General features: G+C 37.2%; 1 protein-coding gene across 1 annotated transcript in view; it reads right to left on the bottom strand.

Annotated features, from left to right (window-relative positions):
* Positions 1 to 25,031, bottom strand: part of MSH3 (mutS homolog 3) — a 117,790-nt gene that overhangs the window by 4,817 nt on the left and 87,942 nt on the right. Inside the window, exons 20-22 of the mRNA XM_074165799.1 lie at positions 22,455 to 22,612; positions 2,721 to 2,907; positions 2,386 to 2,515 (exon numbers count right to left, since the gene is read on the bottom strand). Of these exons, the coding sequence (XP_074021900.1) occupies positions 2,386 to 2,515; positions 2,721 to 2,907; positions 22,455 to 22,612 (475 nt within the window). The remainder of the gene's footprint in view (positions 1 to 2,385; positions 2,516 to 2,720; positions 2,908 to 22,454; positions 22,613 to 25,031) is intronic.

The following is a 25,031-nucleotide window of genomic DNA, read 5'->3' as shown; positions in this document are numbered from 1 at the left end:
AGAAACATAGCAGCTTTGTATGTCAAACTGGTTAATTATGCTGTAACTGGGATATTCCATCTCATGTCTGGTAAGCAATGACAGAATAATGTAAGTTTCAGTAATCCCACAGTCAGGAAGTCCATAACTACAGCACAACAAAAAGTTTGCTGCCTACCAGGAGGCTAGGAGACACAGAAAATGCTTAGGAAAAAATCAAAGGTTAGGATGGTGGTTTCTTCCGCTAGGGATTCTTTCTATTCCATGAAAATAAGATGGAAGCATAAGAACCATCATTATAAATCTGATGACTCCTTCCTTTTCCTCTTTAGACATCCTTGTTACATCCCTGCACAATCCAGGCCTTGTGTAAAGAGCAGAAAAACCACGGTGTCATTCACTGCCATTCATTCTTCTGTCTTAAAAACGCAGGTTTTTAGAAACAATGGAGATTTCCATAAATGCTGATGACTCAAGCTGATTCAATCTGAGCGATCAAGCCAAAGATTGGCAAAAACATGCCATAAAACTCACCTTAAATAAAACAATTAAAATGTTAAGACAAGAGGAGCCAAAGATACAGAGAGAGTAAGCAACATAGATGTGTTGTTGCTCTCAGGCTGTGGTGCTACACCTTTTGTGCTTTCTCTAGCAAAACAGTGAAGACTAAGTACGGTCTGAAGGTTCAGGTTAACAAACACTAAAAGCAGAAATGCTGAAAAAGGGCAGTGAAACATAAAGTACAAGGTTTCATGGACCCAATAGCGAAGGAAGAGTAAGTACTGAACGTTGATAACACCTTAGTTGTCTGAGAGTATCAGAGATCAACAGGTCAATGAATGAACTCTGTGAGAAAGAGACATGCTGATGCTCGGGAGAGTGATGCTCTTAGCTGGGAACATCAGCATGGGCAGGTAGCACTCACCTAAACACAACGTTACTCTGAACTACTTGCGATCAAAGCTAACGCATATTTCAGGGATCCCTGCTTCTAATATTAAACAGAATTAAACAGAATACAAAAGCTGAAGTCTCCCCCCAGCCAAACCCTAAATCTTTAAACTAACTCTCTGAAAATCAGTTTAAAAGTGACAGATTATATAAACACATTATTTAGTGGCAAATACTAAAGCGCCCTTTCCTGATTAGTTTAGAATGTAAGTAGATAATACAATATTAAGAATGGATTAGGGAGAAGGTTAATGGCAAATACCATATCAATTCTTTAAAAAAAGTATTCCAGGAATGATTCAGGGAACAGGCCACTACTAGGCAAAGTAGGAAAAACAGAGTAAGAGTAGAATGATCAAGCACCTGATGAAACCTGATTCATCAAGAAAAAAACCAAAACAATGCAGCTTGTGCAGAGGAAAATCCTACATCACAAATCTGTTTTAAGTTTGGAACCCATCTGAGTAAGAGAAATCCAGTGGATAAAACCCTATGTGGATTTTCAAAAGGCTTTTGACAAGAGTCTTGCATCAAATGCTATTCTGAAAATTAAGCCGACATAATATAAAAGGAAGGCCTTTGCATTTGTAAAGAATTGGTTAAAAGATAGGAAACTGACAGTAACTGTCAGTTCTCACCATGAAGGGTGATCATCACTGCAGTTAGACAGAGCTGCTCAACATACTCATTATTAAACAAGAAAAGAGCTAAGCAGTAAACTGACAAACTTTACTGAAAATACTAACTAATTCAGAGCAACAGTGACAAGAAGAAATGCTGTAACTCTTCTGCCTGGTAAGAACAGAACTGAATGGGATTATAATAAGCAATCTACAAAATTAGGCATGGCATAGAGAAGATGAACAGAGATTATTACACTGCCTCTCCTAATTCAAGAACTGGGACCATCAAGTGAAGCTACATGTTGTTTCAAAACAAACAAGAGGAGGTGGTTCTTCACACAATGCAGTGTTAAATTTTGGAGCTGCTTGACACAGTAGGATAAAGATTCTAAAAGTACACATGGAAACACATGAAAACTAGACAATCTTGTTGAAAAGAAATCTATTGACAATAATAAAAAACAGAAAACACATCTAGCTCTTGAAGCCCCGTAAACAGCAAATGTTTGCAGCCACTGAGATCTTTCAGAGAAAGAGCTGCCATATGTTTGATCCCTAATCCCTCCTCCCTAATCCTTTGTATTTGGCTACTGTGAGAAACTGGATACTGGGCTGGGTGGTTCTTTTATCTGACCTAGCTCAGTCATCCTTATATTAACTGTGAAAGAGAAATGGTTCTTCAATTTTCAAGCCCCCCAAAATGTGTGTATAGGCTGATATTCTAGTGATTTTGGATGTATCACTTTAATCTTGAGGTCTAAATTACCATAACAATTTTACAATTTCTGCCTATACCTGTAGGCCCAGAATCTCAGACAAATTTACACTGTACCTTTTTGTTCAGCACTTTCCTCTTCATTCACCAAGAAAGCCATGTGGTAATTACCAACTTTTTCTGGATACACCTTCTCTAGCTCACAAACTGAAGGATAGTGAGTGACAAACAGCGTCAGCGACTCCACCTACAACAATGAAACAGACATATAAGACAGTTTGGCTTTAAATTTTTTTTAAACACAGCAGCATAGCACTGGTATCCTTTATCCACACTCCTTTGCTTTGAGTTTAGACATGCCACATTTCTACAAGGAAATACATGTCAAAGTCAGCCTAACATAGCACAGGCTGAAAAAGCATTCACAAGCATGTGACAGACTGAACACTTACATCTCTAATAAAATGTTCAAGTGTAGCATAAGCAATAGCAATTCCATCATGTGTGCTAGTCCCTCTTCCCAATTCATCCAAAATTACTAGTGATCTTGAAGTTGCCTTTCTTATTATCTCAGCAGTATCTGTCAGTTCTTCCATAAAGGTACTTCGGCCTTTATAGATGTTGTCTGCTGCGCCCATTCTGCATTGCGATACAAAACAGATCAATTTATTAAGTTGAAATAAATGCCAGATAACGCTGAAAAAAAAATAATCATGATAATGAAACCATTTTGTTATATATCTCTTGCTGCTGCTCCAAGCAGAGCAGAAAAACCCAGGCAGAATGTTCCCTTCCCAGAACAAGCTACTGCTTAGCAAAAACAAAAAGCAACAGCAGCACATGGTGCAAATGTGAGGGCACTCTAAAAGACTGAAAGGTCCAGAGGGAACTACTCATGAACCACTAAATAAGGGCTTGCCTGCATTCTCCAAAAGAACATGGTATACCGGCCCTATGGGCATCTGGGGGAGGTTAGATTATAGGGACAGCAGAGAATTTTTCTGGGCCATCAGTAATCTAGTCCCAAGGTAAATCCACAGACTGAAATCTCAGTGTCTCATGTCAACTACAGGAATCGGGGCGGGGAGGAAGAGGAGGTAGACAAGGGGGTCTTTCACAGCATGCAATTCTTCCACCTAGACAAACAGTACAAGGCAGCCTGCTCTTCCCGTAAAAGAGACCCTGGGAATTCAGACTAGTCAGCTCACTAGAAGAATTCCAGCAAAGATAGCTGTGAGAATGAACTTTAATTTTCTAGTTTAGTTAGTTTGACCATCTAATTTTTAATGCTAACACCATCTGAACTATCTGATATCAGAATTTCCATCTAGAGATAAAGTGGACACTCATGTGACCAGGTATTTGCACATCCAAACTGAACAGCAGGTACTTCCTTCAGGCAGTAACAAAGTAACAATGATTTCCCCTAATTGCACAGCTATACAATCTTACTACCAGGCTTAAACACGTTTAAGAGACAGATTTCTCTCCTCATCCTTTTATACAACTGGTTTTGAACTTACTGGTCTCCATGCAGGTGAGCTTATCGTTTGCTTCACACACATACACGTGTGCACACGCACACACACAAATTCCTTCATGTTTCACACAAATCTTTTAGCACTGTTTCGGATTCATGCAACCTTCAATCCCCAAATTCTATCTCAAATTGTGAAATTGCAGTTCTCATGTCAGAAACCTGAAATTCAACCTGGTTTTTCTCTTCTTCTGCAGGTTTCCTTACCTATTCAATTAATATGCTTTCTTCTTGGAAGAAAGAACGTTTCCTTTTTCCATACGTGCTTTTCAATTACATTAATCACGTTACAACATCACTTCTGAGATGGGTTATCATTAGCAAGCCACTGAGTAGGGCTGTAAAAAAGGATTTGTTCACTCTCATCAGCCAATAATATAGTTACATACAAGCCACACTGATTTAAGGAAAACTGACTCACGGGCTTAGCATATTACATTTTCAAATATAACAGCTGGCCACAACAGTATTTAAAGGCAATCAAAACCTTTAAAGAGAATCCCAATATAGCTCTTTTTGCTCTCAGTCTTTTGCTGCATCTCTCTCTAATATAATTGCTTCTGTTGCCTACAGAAGCACTAACAAGATACTTATTTTATAAGGATCTTATGATTGCCAAGAGTAACTGACGACCAATACCAAAACGTAGCAGGTTGGACAGAATACAGTTACGATTTCTCTACATTCTCTGGTTCCTGCCCTGGAAATTTTGTATGGCGGCAGGCATAACTTCACAATACACCATATCTTCAATTATAAATGAACTAATTTTGGCTGGAGATGGACATGATGATACAATGAGCAAAATGAGTGTTATTATTTCACTGAGTATGTGCTTACTTACACACACGGCAGGTATACTCCCACATACTCTGGAAATAAGGCGATTCTGCACATGAGCTAGTTAAACTTTACATTAATTTCACTGAATTAAATTTTTAATTCAGAATATTGAGGAATTGTGAAATTAACATTTATTAAGCCATTTACTATTGTAATCCTTTTAAATGCTGGGTTAAGAACTATGAACATATTACTGAATTTCTCACAGTGAGAACAACACTCCCCAGTCCCTTTCCTAATTTGGTTCAGCCATCATATACTACTGTAAAAATCAAACAATCCCCCTTTACTGCAATATTGCACAGATCTCCAGAGAATAATATAAATTAGATTTATTTTTAACATAATTAATTACAAAAAAGTTCACCAGAACGACAAATGCTTTTTATGCCCGAACAATCTCCGGCCCCATAACAGGCAACTTTACCTTTAGTTTCCGACCACAGGATTGTTAGTATTATTATTTTATAATTTTTGTTTGGCTTTTCATTACAGAGATAGCATCTAACAGGCTGTCTATTCTGCACCTATGATGATAACACTTAGAGTCTCAGCTCTATTTTTCTCTTGGATTGCATCATTTCCATAGAGCTCTCAAAATCATTTAGTCATTTCATATCTTATTTGCATTCACAAAAATAATTTTCAGAACTTCCTCACTAAATGCTCAAGATACAAACAGAAATGAGTATTATCCTTCTCTTGTTGTTAACAGCAGCTGCAAAGGAAGCCTTTCTTTTCAGCATCTTAAACATTCAAATCTGACACGGGTTTATCTACAGATTAAAAAAAACAACCCACGTGTATTTTGAAATGACATAAAAACTCTTAAATGTCATCCTTTGAAAATGGATAAAATTGTTTTTTCTGCCTCTGCCCTTGACACTAAAGAATCATACTTGTTTTTTAAACTTATGTGATAAGCAATATTATCCCAGAAACAAGCAAGAATAAATATTTTAATGTGGGTGACTGTATTTATAAAACTAACAGTTAATATGCACCAAGGAATTGCTGCCTAACTGTATGCTACATTATTCCTGATACAATACAGTTTTTGAGTCAAAACATCTATTGCTTAAACAATTATTTTTCTTTAAGTTTAAAACAGCTGTGAATTTACATTTTAATGCAGCTTGCCTCCTAAATGTTTTATACATCAAAACACTGAAATTTTTCCTAGAATATCAACAGAATCCAGATGATATACCACTGTTAACAGCTACTCTATAGCTGTATATATAGAGGTATTACCTATACCTCTATAGGTAATACCTGGGATGCTATCTTTCCAAACTGTTAGGGTAAAAATCCTCAAAGAAACGTTACAGATACTCACCTTAGCCTTAATGCTCCCAGCACTTAAACCACCTTTTTTTTTTTGTTTGCACACATGGTCCTAAAAAAGTCTCCATACATGGAGCTTTCTCTGGAAAGCTGCCTACAATGGGATCACATATTTTTCTAACTTTTATATGTACACAAAAATAACTATTTGATTACATTTTAATGCTGCATTCATCACTACAGGAGATGAAAATACAGTGAAATATGCGAAGAGGTATGAGTTGTCCCTGAGTGATGCAGACATGTTATGCACTACCCCCATTTTCTTTTCTTCCCTCTCTTAATTAAAAAAAAAAAAAAAAAAGAAAAAAAGAAAAAAGAATAAAAAACAGTGCCCAGGAAAAAATATTACAACAAAATATTACAACAGTATAAGACAGTCACAAAAGCAAACCATTAGAGCAAGAACAATGCCACCCAACTTCACCAGCTCTATTCCTCTATTTGTTAAAACACCAGCTGCTAGAAGTAGTGACATGGTTAATATGAAAACTTCCATTTTTGCTATGGAATTTCTAATGTCTACATTCAGAAGGATTACTGCATTCTGCCCACGAGGAGTGTGCAGACATCCAACGTGAAGAGTGCCTCTTTAGTGCTGGCAAGAGATCCATCACTCCTCAGCAAATGCAATTTGGCTGGAAACCACTTGTTATAATGTCTCTTTGACAGCCAACCAAATTTCATACAATTAAAAGCTCTTCATCTTATAATGTTCAACACATTTATTATGTAAAGAAAAAAAAAAAGAGGAGGTATTATCTGTTTTTAGTGCTAGGTTTCAAGTGGTAAAGATTCCTGTCTATAACCTCAGAAAAAACAAGGAGGCGGCAATGTTTCCATAAATTAATTTTTATGGAGGATAAGTTCGATGATATGCAGCAGTAGCAGGTCTATGTAAACCAGCTAGCGCTACATGCCTAACCTCTATGTGACCGCTTAGAGAAGAAGATACAGATTTCCTTACTCTGCACTAACCGCATTCAAATGGCAGGTTTTTTACCTTGCTCTCCCGAGTCAATACATGCTAAGAGTACTGACCTTTAGCAGTGCAAGTGCTCATCATCCTGGGTCGGTATCCTACGATAATTTGTCCTCTGAGGCTCTATAAATGTTGGGAATTTTTTTAATGATACAAGCTGTGATGCCACTCAGAAATCACTAGGATTAAATAGCGTAACTTTTTTTCTTGCATCTCAAGAATTGTAGTCAGTATCCATTTAAACTTGCTCTCAACAGGCAAGAACTAATATTTCTAAGCTGTGTGGCCCTGAAAGTTCTCTCCAAGTCTGGTGCTTTCAAGCTTTTGATCAGCTACACACGTCTGAGGGCTTTGACAGCCCATCCATGAAAAATTGGTATGGAAGGAGGAAATTTAAATTAAGGCCACTGACGACCTCTTGGAGCTCCTTCTCTCAGCATCCTGTTATTACTGCTCTCAAATAACCAAAGTGTCCTGGACAAGGGGATAGACTTGCAGATTTGGTGACTAACAGTGGCATAAAACAACAGAATAACCCAAGACATTGTTTTGGAGTGGAGCAGAGAGGCCCCCAGAGAACTGCAGCTGCCCTATGCTAGCAGTTCAGGGGGAAAGCGATGACATGCAAGTTAAAATAGAAATTGCCCTAGCATGACAGAAGGCAGTGAAAAAAAATTAATTTCCCAAGAGAAAAATGAATCTGAAATCCAGAAGCTTCTAGTTAAGGCTTTTTCCATGCTATCTTTCAAAAGAAGTTATCCAACATGCTGTTAGTTAGCTTGGTTATAGAATTAAAAGCATTGTGTGGACCTCGGGTATTTTATTATTCTTGGAGCCCAAGATCTCCCAGTGGTAACAAAAAGCAACTACATAGCACCAAATGAATCCTAGGAAACAAGACTGCAAAAACACTCCCTAAAGCTTTATTTTCATACAGTTGTCAACATCCTGGTGCTATTTATTAATTCCTATTTTATAAAATACTTAATGCTGAAAAAAAACTTAAATGAAATATAAGATTTTCCACCTTGATTTTAGAAGTGTGCACTTGACTTTAAAAGTTTGTCTAAAATACTTACGGGATAAATGAAACCTAGTGCTCGTTACGAAAGAATAAATCTAATTAGTATAAAGTCTTTGCCTTTGCCTTTGCAGTTTTCAAGAGAAAGCATTCAGGTTTCCAGCTACGGTTTGCCTTCCATGAGATCAGAATTGAAGCCAGACTTTATTGCAGAATGCACTCACAGTCAAATTATTTATTCATCAAGAACATTTAACATTAAAAGAAAATTATTCTTTTCTCTGAGAATATCTTAAATGCAAGGTGTAGAATAGCGAGCTCTCAACACCAACAACAAAGACCTTCCTCCTGTGATTCAAAGAGAACATGTAGAAAAACACAAATAAAAGAGATTCATTATGTGACTTCACAATTTCACTCGCTCCCTTTCACACAAAACCCTTCAAAATGTCACTTCAAAGATCTCTGTATTTGAACAGGAGCTATTTAAATTAAAATAACTAGTTTACAGAAAGAAAGGATTAGATGCAGTCTTGCCTTACAGACTTTTCTTGCATGGGACCAGTCTCTACAACATGTTTTTGATCAACACTGTATAGTTAATATTTTTTGTAAAGTATCTCATTAACAATTGCTTTGTATCCTTTTATTTTTTGCAGAAAACACTCTTCCCAGCTGAAGTTTCATGTGGTCTCTGCAAAAAACAAATGGTTGCAAAAGCGTATTAACTGAAGATGATGTTTATGAGAACAGAAAAACTTGGTATCGATCCTGACATGAACGGAACAACACAAGCACATTTTCATTTCAACACCTAGGTAAATTTTCTCCCACTGAACCAGGTTATTGACTTTCTATCAGGCACCTAGCAAACGACACTTACTGAGACTTCACAGGTTTTCACAGGGAGATTCAGATTAGATATTAGGAATAAATTCTTTACTGTGAGGGTGGTGAAGCACTAGAACAGGTTGCCCAGAGAAGCTGTGGATGCCCCATCCCTGGAAGTGTTTAAGGCCAGGCTGGATGGGGCTTTGAGCAACCTGGTCTGGTGGGAGGTGTCCCTGCCCACGGCAGGGGGGTTGGAACTAGATGTTCTTTAAGGTCCCTTCCAACTCTAACCATTCTATGATAGGTTAAAAATTAAAAGTAGTTTGCAAATTAGTCTTCCAAGAAAATGAAAATCCTCCTCTAAATGGAGGATTGGCAGGCTGACTATTGCATGTCCTCTCCTACCGCAGTCCCAAGCATCTCAACACTGTTAACCAGATCATTTGGTTTTGCCCACAGAAGTGACTTGAATCTCTGTGTATTTTAGAGACACTCAGATTGCTAGTAAGAATTTCACAGTGGTTAGTATAAATGTAGCCCAACTTAGAGATTCTAACTTCTGGCTACTTCCTCTGTACAATGAAGATTTATCAAGCAATTCTTCAGAAGATAGCATCTGCAAATTTCTAACAGTTCACTGGCAAGAAACTAATGCTTCACACTCCCCCACAGAGTACTGGTAAATCATTTACTTCATTTCCATCAAGCTCTTACTGATTCAAACCAAAAACTAACAGTAAGAAAAATAATTTACAGAAACTGCAATTACAGAATTTTAAAAAATAACTCTTTTCCCAAGTATGCCAGAAAGCATTGTTATCACAATAGCTATTACTTTTGCATTATTCATAGGCAACCTCTAAGAAGTAAATGTGTGCAAAGTTACATGGATGACCATGATAGGAAATCAGAAGATGCTCATGATACAAACGTATTTACAGTCAACATGCACACACGTGCTTAACCACTTCTACAACTGCTTATTTGCAAATTTTAAATGAAGAAATACCAATGGCATGTTACCCAATTTAGAACAGTTTTTGAAAAGCTGGAAAGAATGCATTACACATTTAATGTAAAATACATTTTGATTTTATAAATTATTGTAGACATACAAAATATTCAGTCACTGAGAAATTAATGAAACTGGTAAAACCTAAGACCACTAAGGATACAGACTTTATGTTATCCTGGAAAGACAAGCAAGTCCAAAGCAATTTTAATACTTGGTTTCATAGCATTTTTTACCTTTTTTTTTCTTTTCCATATCACTAGGTAATTTATCAAGAACAAGCAATCACTTAAATCCTCATTACTTTATAGACCTGGCCAACAGAGGCATGTTGCACACATAAACACCCTAGTGCATTAAAAAGAAATGTATCTAACAAGATTAGCTTTCAAATGTGAACTGCATTAATATTTTTTGCAGAAATCCAGGGAACGAAAAACATCCACGGATTGCAGTGAACATTCAATATTTTAAAAGCTTCATCTCAACTGACAGAACAGGTAGGACTGAGTTCAGATGACAAAATACTGGTCTAGTCAATGCAGTCACTGAGTGACAAGAAGTTACCAATATGCTTTCATTCCTAATGTTTTATAAGGCAACAGAAATTCTGTTGTTCTTCCAAAAGCTTATGCTACGTTACCTAGAGAAAGTTCCTTTTCTGAAATTCAGCAATAGTACCCTCAATAATATGAGAACTCCTTAAAAATACTTGTCACCTAGGGCAAATACATCACATCACTATCCGTTAAAATAATCCAGTAGATTTCTGGTTAATTCTAAAATTTTCCATTGTATTTTAAAACTGGACTTGCTCAAGTCTAAGTTCCACTTTCTCCATCCCACGTTACTCAAAACGCTACAGCAGCTGGCTGTGAGGGTACAAGGGCCGAATCCTCAGAGAAGCAGGATGTCCAGTACCAAGGACACAATAGCAATAGCTTAAATTCCATGTTCAAATATGCATAGCATTTTATACGTAATGTATCAATGGATTACTTTCCACAGGTCCATCAGCTTTTAAATTTATTCAAACACAGAACTAAGCATTTCTTTTTCTTGCCCTCAGTGAGAAAGCTATGATTTGTTCCTGTACATAGGTACCAAACTGAGGTTTCTGTTGCAGCTTCTCCTTCCGATTGAGAGATCTGCCAGTGCAGGCAGCACACACCAGAGGCCAATACTAGATGGAGAAGTTTACGAAAGCTCCATTAAGCAACTGAAGCTCCAAACACACACTTGTACCCTGACTTCTCTGTAGGAAACCATTAATACGGTATAAATGTTACTGATGGTCAAGACAGATTAAGATAACAATCACTTTGCTGAAGGATGTCATAAGTGCAGATATTCAAATTAGGGTGTTTATTTGCAAGGCATCAATATTAGCCTGAAGAAGCTGAAAAAATGAAGACAAAGAAAAAACCATCCCTAAAATATGCACGGGTTTACACTTACTACTCTCGGATTCCAGCGAGGGAACTCAAGGTAATTAAGTTAATGTGCATATGTAGCTCAAGGATTGAGGCCAAGGGGGGATTAAAAAGCAGAAACTATAGCAACAGACTAGGGACAATAGCTGAAGCGTTCAGCGCAAGTGAACTTTTCCCCTTTAAACCCGTGGACGCTACAGAAAATCCCAGTCAAATCGTGACTAGGTTAAATCATAGCATAGAAGAGTTTTAGAAAGGTAAATATCACCATTCGATTTAAGAGTTTCAACTTTACTGTGAAAGAGCTGGTCAGTTTCACAGGCAAATTTTCTTTTTCCCTCCCCCTATGTATACCATTATGGGGAAAGCCTTTCAATCCCTTTCAGGAATACTGCAAAATGCAGCTGAACTTGTTTTCTAAATCTCACTCTATATAGATAAATGTCTTTTTTGACTTAAATGAATTTTCAAGCCTGATTTAAACCCCTGCAAACAAAACAGTTGTTTGGATTTACAGGTTTTATCAAACACCATGTATGTAAACCAAAAACTGTTTTGTTAAATATTGTATTATTACGTGTATATGACATATAAACCTAACACTGCAGATGCATGTTACTATGAAATGAACAGACAGGAAACTAAATTAGTGACAAATATATGCATAGCACAGCTTAATTTATTTCTACAAAGCTACAGAACACTGTCAGAAATAGGTGCAGTTCAAATGTAGTGTGATACGGGCAAGCCGTAACTTCTAGAGAAAGATAACAAAATAGTTTTCAATTCAACAACACTAACTACAACTTATTCTCTTCTTTTTCAAAAATAACCATCTCCACATGATAGAAAATGCATGCAATGAATTTAATACACCACCCCTTTCCTTCCCCCCTGAGAGCTGGGAATAATTTACCCGAGAAGTGTAATTCTATGACTGTAAGAATAAGTGAAAGGCGTAAGTAATTTTTGTTATTCTTGCAGTAAACAGAAATATAATTAAGCAAGAACAAAACAAAATGAATTACTCTGCCATAAAGAAGTAACATTTCTGAAAAGTACTTCTTGGTTCTTGGCAACTAACAAGTTCTGTTTGTCTGACTGTGGTTGCTTTCCAGGGCAAGACAAACAATAGTTGTTTAGCATATCAATATATAAAATTCTAGTGTGGACCTGCCAGTTATTTGGGATTGCTTTCTATGAACGGTTCCCTACTTTCTGCACAATACATAAATTAATGTGTATGCCAAACCCAGTAAACATTACTACACACACACACACACATATATATATATATATAAACTAAACAAAGATGTGGAAAGGTACTTTTGCTTTTAAATTTTCTGACCTTTATCTTTCAAAGTCTAACTGCACAGGCAAATTGAGAGTATCTAGTTTCTGTTCAAAGGAAAGTCCAAATGACTTAAATGTCAGCATTTATTTTCAGGTGTAAAAAGCTTAAAAGAAAAAAAAAAAAAGCCCCAACAAGGCATCAAGCATAGTTTTAGCCAAAAAATGGTAACATACAGACAAGTTGCTCTCTGAGATGGACTCCTCCACAGTTTCTATTCAGCGCTGAGTCCTCTGGTGATTTCTGTATTACACAGGACACCTGCAGACTGCCCTGCCAAACACTGCTGTCACCTCAAGACTAGAATTTCGTAGCCTAGATTTTTATGATAAAGGTATGAAGAAGCTGACTAGCTGAATCTTCATGACAGGTTTTGTGATTTAACTGATATTTCTAGGACAGAGAGGAAGACTAATCTTCATAATCCTATCCTGTAAGCCTCAAAGAAATCAATAAAGCTTAATAAAGCAATAAATGGAAGCAAGGAATTTTTTAGTTCGGTAGCTGCTGTTTTCAGTTAAGAACAACAAAGTTTGCATGAGATATAAAAATGAGAGGCTATATGCAATTCTGGCAAAGTACTGAAGAGTTTGTCATAAAGGACCACAACCTATTCTTGCGAAGTACGTGAATGCACAAAACCTATGCCAATCCAGCCCAATGATCTGACTGATTTGGGAGGTTGTGGCCAGCACAAGAATTCTGAAAAAGACACAGAAATGCTGAAATTACAATGATGCAGTAACTTCAGGGAAAGATTTTTCACTAGATTTTTAAAAAAAAAAAGGGGGGGGGAAGAAAGAGAGTCATGATTATGTAATCTCTCATGGAAAATTCCAGATATAGTATATTTTATTACAAAACAAAATCAATGTAAACCCCATGAAGGGATGAAAAGCAATACCATCATACTCCACTCATAGAATAAAGGACTAACAATAAGACAGGCCAGGCCAATTTAGTACATAAAAGCTCCCCAACTCTTTCCTGCACACTAGTAATCACTTCAAAATGTCATGAGCACGCTGCCCCCTCAGCAATCAAGGTTCAGAACACAAAGTAGCTTTGGATGGAGGATGTCCATTTCTTTATCGTGTTTAGTGAAATCACTATGTAGGAAGAGACTTCTAATGAAATGCTTCTAAACCATTTTCAAGCAAGTGAGCTCCTGGGCAGTCTCTTTGCAAATGCATCTGTGAACCGAGCAATGCGTTAAGTAGCAGAGAACAGAACAAGCTGCATTATGGTTATAAACTGCTCTCTCTCAACCTTGGTTTGCCTATTGCCATGCAAATAGCACCATTTCTGCAGTGAAGCTCTGAAATAATGGATCTTGTTACTCATTTATTATTTTAAGTACAAAAATTTTCCCCCTCTGTCCTGCTCCTGTTGATCCCTTCTACTGATCAACTGGTAAAACCAGAATGAAATTAGTGCAACAGTATTTGCCTAGTTACAAAAAGCTGGGAAGTTCTTTGCCATCAACAGTTAGATCAATGGAACATTCATTGCCATTAATATTTATAAGCACTATTTTGCACTTATTCTTAAGTAATTTACCTCAGATTTCAATTTATTCTGAAAAGCACCTGGAAAACATCTTCCACTCAATTTCCATTCCAACAGAAACATTCTCTTTTTCCTGCTTCACATACTGCTCTATCCTATGCTTTCTGATTTTCTCAAAGTTTCCTATAAAATGTACTCTCAACAAGCCTTGGAACATTTTAATCTGTTAAAGTAAATCATAAAATTTTAAACATCTTTCAAATTTTTATGATGGTGATATTCCAATGAAGCAAACAAAAAATAAATAGCAACATCCAAAATTGACTGTCCATGTGTTTGCAAGTGTTAACACAGTATGTGCTTTATGTCATGATTTTTAATCATACTAAAATTTGTAATGATGCCATAAATATATTTTATCCAGTTAAAAAAAAATGTTTGTCTAGAGAGAAAATAGTGAGGTTTGTCTACTAGTTTCTTTCAGCTCAACACACTTGACAAAACAGTAATACGAGTTTGTCAAGTTGTCAGAATTAAATAGCTGTTAAAGTATTTAGGGAGGTAACATCCGAAATATATCTATTGTAAGACCCAACCTTTTTGAAAATCAATTCCACCATTCAGATATCAGACAAACAGATATTTTGAATAAAACACGCAGAAGAGAGCATTATGGTACATTTGATTTACGTACCATAGCCTTTAAAGAAAGTTGGATTAATAATAGCTGAGTTTTCTCGGGTTTTTTAGCTTACTTTGAAGAAATCCTCTAAGCTTTCACAGCATTTCTTTGCAGATTATCATCTCTTATCTTCTAGACCACGTGAAAACAAGGTAAGCATTAGGGACCTTAAAACAACTTCAGTTGTTCCTAAAGGTCCCTTGTATCAAATTTGCTATGCTGAGTTACAGTTCTGTCTTTGTAATATATACGTGTTGGCGGAATACACTTGTACTTCTCCTACAAGTGAAAGCAATATCCCAGTCAGAAGCTGACCCCGGTTTGTTTTTCCACCTTGGCAGAGGAATAGCCACGCTCTGCTGTACACAGTAAGAGGACCTGACAGAAAAAAAATATTATCTATACTCTCCCGAGTCCTCTGCATCTCGTGTTTGTGCTCTTCAGCTGATGATCATGCCATTGACAACACATGAGATCTTTCGAGCACAAGGAAAACAAAAAACTAAAAACAGTAGTGAGCACCTCTCACACACACCCTGCAGAACCAGAGATACTTGCAGTCCTTGCAGGGGTTATGTGAACAAGCCAAGGGCTCCATGCATTCTGCAGTTTTGCATGAGCCTACAGAGGCGCAGCCACAAACTGGCCCTTTTTTCTTGCCAGTAAATTCTCTTCTAGGTGCCAACTACCAAGGCTTAGAAATAATACACGTGAAAGGATGCACGATGGCTGTAGTTCCTCATACAAGAAATGTCACTTTGGGATATGCAAACGCCCTTTCCTCTTCCATCTTCATGGGTCCAATTGCATGTGACTGACACAGGTATTTCTGCCTACAGGATGATGGAAATGAGGAGTGCCAGTCACATCAGTCAGGCAGGCATTCAATTACCACTTTGTTAGATCTAACAGCAAGCTCTCGCCCATGGGAGTGTGCAGTGCTCACAAGTTTAAGTGGAATGGCCCACATCTCAGCTTTGTGGATTTCAGGATCAGTTAAAGATAATACCTGAGCAGTAGCAGAGCAAGTGTTGACAGGCAGGAGGGGAACTACAGCCACCAGCTGGCAGAACAGCACGACGCAGTTACCCACTTAGAGGGACTCCACGATGAAATGTCTTGGCCTTTAAAGCAGCTTCCTACTGACAAAAAGAGACTTAATCTCATCATTGTCACCATGTTAAGCCAGGCATACGTATAAATAATGCCATTTCTTCTTTAAATTGGAAGGCATAATATAAGTTGACTGGCTGACTTGTGCAAATGGTGAAAAACATGCGTGGTCACTTTGCCCGAAGACCTGAGAAGACAGAAGGAGCTTGCTTTTCTTGCATGTATTCTGTTTCTTAAAAAAGAAAGAAGGATTATCTGGTGAGCTCTACCAGGGTGCCTCTAAGATGGAGTGCCACTCTGTCACAAGAACACAGGCTCAACTGGAATAACATAGCCAGGCTGGAGTGATGTGCTGGTCTGGTGGTACCTTGCTCCCTGACACTCCTATGGCAAACTGAGTAATGCATGCACTTGGGATGTCTTTTCAAGCCCATGTCTACCTGAAAGACCCCGTATATATACATGTAATACAAGCTAGAAGAACAAAAGCATCCCTCTTTAGCCAAGGTGAGCAACCACCATCTGTTTTCACAACATATTCAGATACGCAGTGGAATTTGAACTAAATGAGTATCTCCTAATTATAGACTCAGCAATGAGGAGTGCCCTCCATGTTAAAAATACATTTAAATCATCTGTTACAAGGATAAAATGTAGGGAGAAGTTCTGTATACCCAAATATAGATCATGTGATGTGCAGAGACTATACCAAGACAATTGACTTGGAGTGCAGGCAACTGGATGTCTTACACAAAGCATAAGAATGAAACTGCTGCTTACCTAGGCAACCTACCACTACCACCTGCTTACCCATATTGCCAACCTCCTCCACCCCAGTTTTCTTAGTATAACTTTTTAGACAATTCAAACTCTATTTCTTTGCCATCATGAGGTTTAAAGACATGCTGAGAACGTGCAAACAGCAAGACAACTCTCTTGAGAGAGACAAAGTGCATGAGAGGACAATCTACATGCATCTTACTGATGTTTCCATTTATTCCTTTAACCTTTAAGCATGCGACACATAACCTGCAAGGCGAAGTTTTCAAATGCAATTGAAGCACAATGCATTGTTTTAGTTCAGACAACTGAAGCTGCACCTTTAACAGTATGCCCACTTTGGCCGACGGTATAAAACTCCACTGGAAGATTTATGCCACCATAGTGTGACTGTACATACTTATGTCTGATCACTGAAGTAAGTGAAATAGTTTTTATTTCAACACAAGAAGAAAAAGCCAGGCAGGTAAATGCTCTAGGAAGGAAATTTTTCTTTCTCCCTTTACCATCACCTAGAGCTGGTAGGAGTTGGTCTCCTTCACCGTCTTCTTTCTAACGGTAGCTTGTGATTTCAATAAATTGATTCTTAAAATCTTGAATACAAGGCATTTGGTAATTTGAACTATTAATTAGCTTGGTTTTTGAACATATTTTACCTTCAAATTGTTATAACATTCTCTCTCTCTCAATTTTGAAAGTTGACCCTCATGAAGAGCTACTGGTGACCTACAGGAAATAGACTGAAGTTTTCTAACTGTAAGAAATTATATCAATAATTGATTGTAAGTGGGACCTCTTTAAAGGTCAGCTTTCTTCAGCAGCTAAACATAAGCTCTTCTGAACACACGATTAGGTCAACCGAATTTCTTTCATTAGTTCCTCTATATGTGCGTGTCCACACTTGCTTTGTCTGTCTACACAAACACACAGAGAAACTTTATATTAATCTCAATGTCTGAATCACTATATTAGAAGAACCAACACAAATTGAAGGTTAATTTAAAGCAAAAATTGAACTCATTTACTGCAAGGAGAAACTTGGATGGGAATTTTCAAACATCAGAGAACGAAATACTGAAATCCTATTAAAAGTCAATATAGATTGGGCGCTGACCTTTCCAAAACTCTTCTAAAATTCTTAAATACCGTGGCACTGATTAAGTCAAATTCTTTAAGCAAAGGTTGCATGAAAACATTACCTCTTACTGGAGAAATTAAAAAAAAAAAAAAGAAGAAGAAAATATCAGCCAGTAAAACAATCTCAAAATATTGCGTACTCCATCCATATTACATAGATATCCCTTAAATAATGGGCATAACATATGGTCTGAAAAGTACTAAGCTTCTTTGTACAAAATGGTTTACATATACATTGACTCATGAAAAAAAATAATGTAAGTATGACATTTCAAGTGAGAAATTTAGACAAACACTTTAATAATACAATATAGAAATATATTCTAAAAATAGCTTGAAATAAAAATACAGAAATATGGAGAATGATTTAGTGTCTTTTTAGCCTGATGTTATGAAGCTGGAGCCACCTAACAATAATGCAAACTTTTAACTTACTTCACAACCCTAGTATCTAATCCTTCCCAGGATTAGGAACAAAGCACAGCAAAGTTGTTTTTACACATAAGAAATGGTGAGATTTTGGAGACTCCATAGGAGTACTAGGAGACTTCCTCAAGAGTGACTAACACAAACAAGGGTGCTGTAGGAAATTACTCTTCCCCCTCCAACTTTTCAATTTACAGACTTGTATCATCTGGGCTTAGGGGCATTATGCAGTGGAATGTTCTCTCCCTTTCCCCCTCTTTAGGATGAAATTATCAAAACTACTCTGAAATGTTTGGACTGGCCTTAGCACTGCATTGTGTCTATACACCCAGTAACGAAGATGAATCATTCCTATTTTCACTGTACCTGTAAGCAATACAATTCCTTTTGCATCTTTAAAAATGTTTAATATAATGCAGTATTTAAAGTCAATTTAGAAAAGCTATATACATAAATACTAAATATATCCAAAGGAATAACCATAGTAGCAACCTTTCAATTTCCATGGAAACCCTACTTAGAACACAAGATACAAATCCTAGACGAATGTTAATCTCTTAAACCTATAAAAATTCACACTTTGAAGATGCAGTCCACAAACAAAAAAGAGACTGCGGTATAAAGCACCAATATTCCAAAAAATTTAGCAAGCAGCAGAACTGTTGGTGCTCCTGATGCACAGAACTCCTCTTAGAGTCAGCCCGTAAAGCATCCCTCACAGCAGGGGTGCTATGCTAATAGCAGCATCTAGAAAACAACACACCACGGCAGTGATGAAAATAACTTGGAAACTGACATCTTCCCATGCAATGTTTTTAAAAGATTAAAAATATACCAAAGTTATCAACAAAAAAAAATCCTATTTTCCAGCAAGACACTTGTGGCCCGGGGTGGCAGTACAGAAAGGAGGTCTGCACAGCTGTGATCCTATTCAAAAAAAAAAACCAAACAAAAACAACCCCCAGAAGAAAACACAGAAGAAGAAAAACAAAACAAAAAAGCAAAATTGAGAGCCAGTTAAGAGAAAATCTCTGATCTCTTCAAGCTCATTCCCTACCAGAGGGAAGTTCTTTGCAAAAGCCGAGGCTTTAGAAATGTATGTTCAGCCAGAACATTAAGAACGTTAAAGAAACAATGTAGGACATAAGTGGCAGCTGAATTTACTGTTTCTGTCCTCCAACTAGGCATTAAAAGCTAATAAAGGATAACTTCTTAGAGCTAAGAAATACCCTGAATATAACACCCCATTAACCTGGCCTGACAGACTTACATACTTTAAGACCTTTCCTAGAACCCATTAAAAAACCCCAACACCAAAAAACCCAAACAAACCAAAACAGGGGTGCCTACTTCTTGGACAGTCTCAGTACACCTTGAGCATCCGAGTTGCAGAATCTGGTAAATTACTCCTCCTCCCATTGGAGAGGGTGACGTTCATGATTTGGAGAAGGTGAAATTGAAGCAGAAGTCAGGCAAAGACCAGACTGGGCACTAGAGACCACTTTGTGGCTACTGAAAATCAAATACAGCAGGACAGAGAAGTGCACTGAGAGCTCACCTGCTTGGGGGAGCACAGATGTCATTACAGAATCACACAACCAGAATCACAGAATGATACGGGGTTGGAAGGGACCTCTGGAGATCATCTAGTCCAACCCCCTGCCAAAGCAGGCCCACCTAGAGCAGGTTGCACAGGAATGTGTCCAGGCGGGTTCTGAATGTCTCCAGAGACAGAGACTCCACCACCTCTCTGGGCAGCCTCTTCCAGGGCTCTGGTGCCCTCAAAGTAAAGAAGTTCCACCTCATGTTTAGATGGAACTTCTTATGTTCAAGTTTGTGCCCGTTTCCTCTTGTCCTGTCACTGGGCACCACTGAGAAAAGACTGGCCCCATCCTGCTGACACCAACCCTTTAAGTATTTATAGGCATTGATGAGATCCCCCCCTCAGTCTCCTCCAGACTAAAAAGACCCAAGTCCCTCAGCCTTTCCTCATGAGAGATGTAGTAGGCCCCTAATCATCTTTGTAGCCCTACTTGCATAAGTAGAGCAAGAAAAGCCCCCATATTCCAGAGGCTGAAGCAAAATCATGACGCAAGTATTCTCTTGAACATTTTTACTGGGAGGAAAGCTACAACTGGGTCAAAATCTAATATCGTGTAAGTACATCGCAAATGGCTAATGCCTGTCCCAACAGTATAATCGATTTAATGAAATTACACTATACAGAAGAGAGAAGTTTAAACAGATGCATAGACAAGCAATTCCACTGATAATCTTTCACAAATTGAAGTGACCATCTTGGATTTCTGAAGGAATGCAATACATAAACTCAGCTGTTTTGCTTCCTGTTAACCTTTTAACTAATGCATGACTATTTCTATCTCAGTAATATATTTTAAATTCTTCTTGATTAATATTGGTTAATATTAGTTTATTCCTAATTGCCGGTGCAATGGCAAGAATTCAAGTAATTCTTCAGTATACTCATCTGATGTTTGACACATTTCACATTAAATGAAGAATGGCATATCCAGCAGAGCTTCCGAAGTTAATTTAGACAGGGGAAAAAAATAAAATAAAATCAATCCTCAGTGCTAGAATCTGTCTGGGCTCCAAATTAAATGGTCTGAAACCTCACAGCCAGTAAGTAACACACTCCAGGTCTGCTTAGCTTGAAATCTAAAAGCTTAAGTTTTACCTTCAACCACACTACCTTACAAGAACAGGTGTGAAAAATACGTATAATGTAGAGAAAAGCTAAGTGGAATCAGAGAAATGCACTGGGCAACAGCTGGAACTCATTTCAAGGTTTTCACACTGTAGAGGACAGAAACCTATTTGTTCACTTTCAAGTGGGCACAACACAAAACGAGACTCCTGGTGACTGTGTCACATTTCTTAATTTTTCTGCAGAAATAATCTTGTCATGACAGTCAAAGAACTGTCATGAGTCAAAGAGGAAAGGGGATACTAAGCTTAAAAGTAACACACTTATGCATGTATGGTTAGAAATTAAGACTGTGAACATAAGTAAAAGTATTCTGAGTTCACCTACAAAACGCTGAGGAAGACAAAAATAATCTTCAAATAGTTAGTAACGTTGTAATAGTTTTTTTGTAATGTAAATCAGATTTTGTGTATCTCCATGTTCCCTTGAGAAATGCTCATCCAATCAACCAGTCAATTCCTTTCAAAACAGGGTGGAGAAAAATTGTAAACATTCTGAATTTTCAGCTCAAATTAATTTTGGAAAGATAATATAAATTGTTTTCTAATTTGTTCTACTGCACCGAAGTGCACCAATGTGCAATTTCATTCATTTTTGTCATGACACAGTGAGGCATAAGAACCTAACATCTTTACTTGATGAAGCAATCCCAGATGAGCAGTATTTAGATTCTCTGTTAGAAGTTAACTCTGAAATGCTCTCTGCCATCACAGAACTAGAATTTCAGGAAAAATAATTCCACCACAGATAGGCAATTATTTATGGTTATAAGTTTCACATCAATTATGTATCTCAAAGACCATCATTAACACAGGACTTTTGCTCATTAAAAAAATAGATTAAAGAGAGGAAAAAAAAGCTGGATAATCCTTGGTAATATTAGATTATAAAATACAACAGTTTTGACTGTAGCGATAATCTTTAAAAATTACTCAGCACTATCTTAAAATGAGACAATGACACGCTGAGTGAAGTGAACCACCATTATTCATTAAAAGATATCAAGACTGATAGTACGGGAAGGATAATAAGCATAGAATATACTCAGCCCCAAATATTTTCTGCATGTTCAACTGCGCAGCACAGCAGAAAATGTGACACAATTTTTAGAGGTGACAGTATTAATTTTAGGGGAAATATCATTCAGCTATCACCCAGCAGAATAAATTTGGCCAAGATGTCCATTCAGGCAGATGAAGTTAGATATCTGGATCTTAATCAAGACAGACACATTAACACTTTTATCCTTTAAAGATTCCAAAACAAGTACTATAGCTTACTAGAAAATCAGAACCAGAACCTAGCAATCAATGCATGTATTTAAAATTAAAAAGGAAACTTCAAGTATAAATTCTAAAGTTCAAAATGAAAAATTAAATTATACTTTGATATACAGACACACATTCTGACACAATAACATTTTCATAAACATACAGGAGGTTTTGAAAGATTACCTGGTAAAAATACCATCCACAATACCAATTGTCGACTCCTCTGCGGGAACGTAAGAACCAATCTGAGCCATGACTGTAATCAGTGCAACCTGCTTTATATAGGAGCTCTTTCCTCCCATGTTGGGTCCAGTTATTATCATGACCCTTTCACCATCTCCCTGGAAACAGAAAACAGTGGTGAAATTTAATGTTGTTTTTATAAGAAAGTCTGATGTTTGTATATGGATAGAGGGATACAGGATTACTCCTCAGGATTAAACGTTCTGTTTCTAGGTGAACAGCTTCATTCATTCTTGGAGTTCATTGCATTCACTTTTCAAGATATTATATAGTCTCAGATGGATAAATCTTCCTAAGACCTCTCCAGGCTGGTGAGAGAGAAGCATTGCAATCAACTTCCATTACAAAGTAAGGAGGAACCTTGCCTGCCTGAATCAAGGAGCCGAGAAAGCACTCTAAGAACTTTCTGTGCAATCTTCTAGTACTGTCTGAATTTGGCTGTGATCTGAATTCCTCTCCAGTTAGAGTTGTCATTGTCAAATGGGGAGATGATCTGGCAGACGAAGACCTGACTTAGATTTTACACCCATTCATAATTGCTTGCCTTAGTACAATACACACACATTCAAACAGACTGGCTACAACAAGAAATTAAGACCTTACAGAATTTGGCAATACTTGACTGCAACACAGATATTGTGAGCAGACTGTATCCAATCTCTGATTGATCAGTGCATCTAACCACTGAAATCCTGTGGAAAATTAAATCAGATGCAAGAGCTCGTCTCAGCTGCAAGACTCCCTATGGTACTGCTATGTGCCTATGGCTCCAGAGCAAAACTGTCTTCCTCTGGTGCAAGACAATTGCTAATACAAAATTAAAACACATCAATGAATCTACAAAGATTTCTCATAATTTCCTAGTCTTGATACAGGCTAAGTTATGCAAGGACTTCATACAATTAGACTTTTTCTTTCTACTGGGTACATACAATGAAATCCAACAATTGATGAACTAACCAAAAGTCAGCATATTCCATTGCCCCATGGGAGGGCCATGTAAGAAAGGACAAGCTGTGCATAATAAACATTAGCCACGCTACTTAGGAAACTTGGAACTGATCACGCACTGTGACAATAACAATAACAATAAAACATCTCCACAGAATAACATCACAATCTTTACAGATTCATTTTTCAACTGGTTTTCATTCTGTTAATAGGGAGACAAATAAAATTCATATAGGACTGTCACTTATGTCATAATCCAGATCATACAGAAGATATATATAATAAATACTGATTGCATGTAAAAAGCTGTTTAGAGTTTGCTAAGAAAAGCCCATCCATAAGGAAGTTGCAATAAAGTCAAAACCCAGAAAAAGCCATTATCAGGAATAAAGGATGGATGTAATAAAATGCATATGACTATACAAGAAAAAAATTCATAACATTCTCATCTCCAAGGTATAGTTTCAATGCTGCTACTAAAACTTCGTCAGGACCACCATTTGGCTCAACACAACAGAATTTACAGACACTTTAAACCAGAATGAGTTCATATGTTAAAAACCCACAAATTTCTTGCATGTGTTTGGTATCCCTCCAGGGTCCCTCAAACCATGCTGTGAGACTGGTGGCTGGTTTGCAAAGCCGTCTTTCAGAAAGAACACACGCTGTAACATCAGACCACAGAACCCATCTGCCCTTACAATTGCATGCAACCATAAGCTAACATCTTAGTGGAATTTATGGCCGAAGTTAAAAGTACTAAAAGAACCCATGAATACTTGGGGAAGAGAGGAGGTAATGAAAGAATGTTTATTTCAGGGCACTGCCAGAAAGCTTTTCTTAAATGTAGATATATGACAACATTTCAGCAGAAAACATGACAGGAGATGCATTTTCCTGCTGATTCAAACACATCAGTTTAAAACTAGAAGCATTTTAATAAACTGAGTTCCCACCCACCTCTCTCAAAAAAGAGAGAACTAAAACCAACAGTAGAGGCAAAAGTGACTCTACCACAATCACTTGATTTTGTAATATTCAGTACTTAGAAAGCCAACATAAGAATGGGACTAACAGGGGAAAGTGCATGATGATTACTGAATGAAATGCTGAATTTTTTGTAAATGCCATCTGTCGCTTGTTTGGAGTTGACAAATAATTTTGAAAACATTCCCTGAAGTATTGCACAATATCTGTATCATTGTTCAGTATAGAACAGCATTTAAAAATATTTCCCAAGAAGTACATACAAATTTAAATGGTGTTTATCACAGCAATGCTCCACACTGACATCTGTTTCATACCTTTTCTATATTTACTGAAAGGCAGTTATGTATTCAGAGCTAAATTGCAAACACATTTTTTATATTAATTAAGAACAGACACATAGTATTTCAAAAAAGATATAGACAGGTAAATATTTAACAAAAATGTCTAAAGGATGTGTAATTTAAAAGACAGATTTTAGTTTTTCAGGAAAAAAAGAAGGAAACAAAGTAAAATATGCTTATCGGAAACAGATATGTGAAATAAAATAAAGGAATGTTTCCTACCCATGGCAATCGC

Source organism: Numenius arquata, chromosome Z (genome assembly GCF_964106895.1).
Source record: "Numenius arquata chromosome Z, bNumArq3.hap1.1, whole genome shotgun sequence".
Lineage (NCBI taxonomy): Eukaryota > Metazoa > Chordata > Aves > Charadriiformes > Scolopacidae > Numenius > Numenius arquata.
Note: the sequence above shows the minus strand (reverse complement) of the source record. Positions and strands in the feature narration are given on the sequence as shown.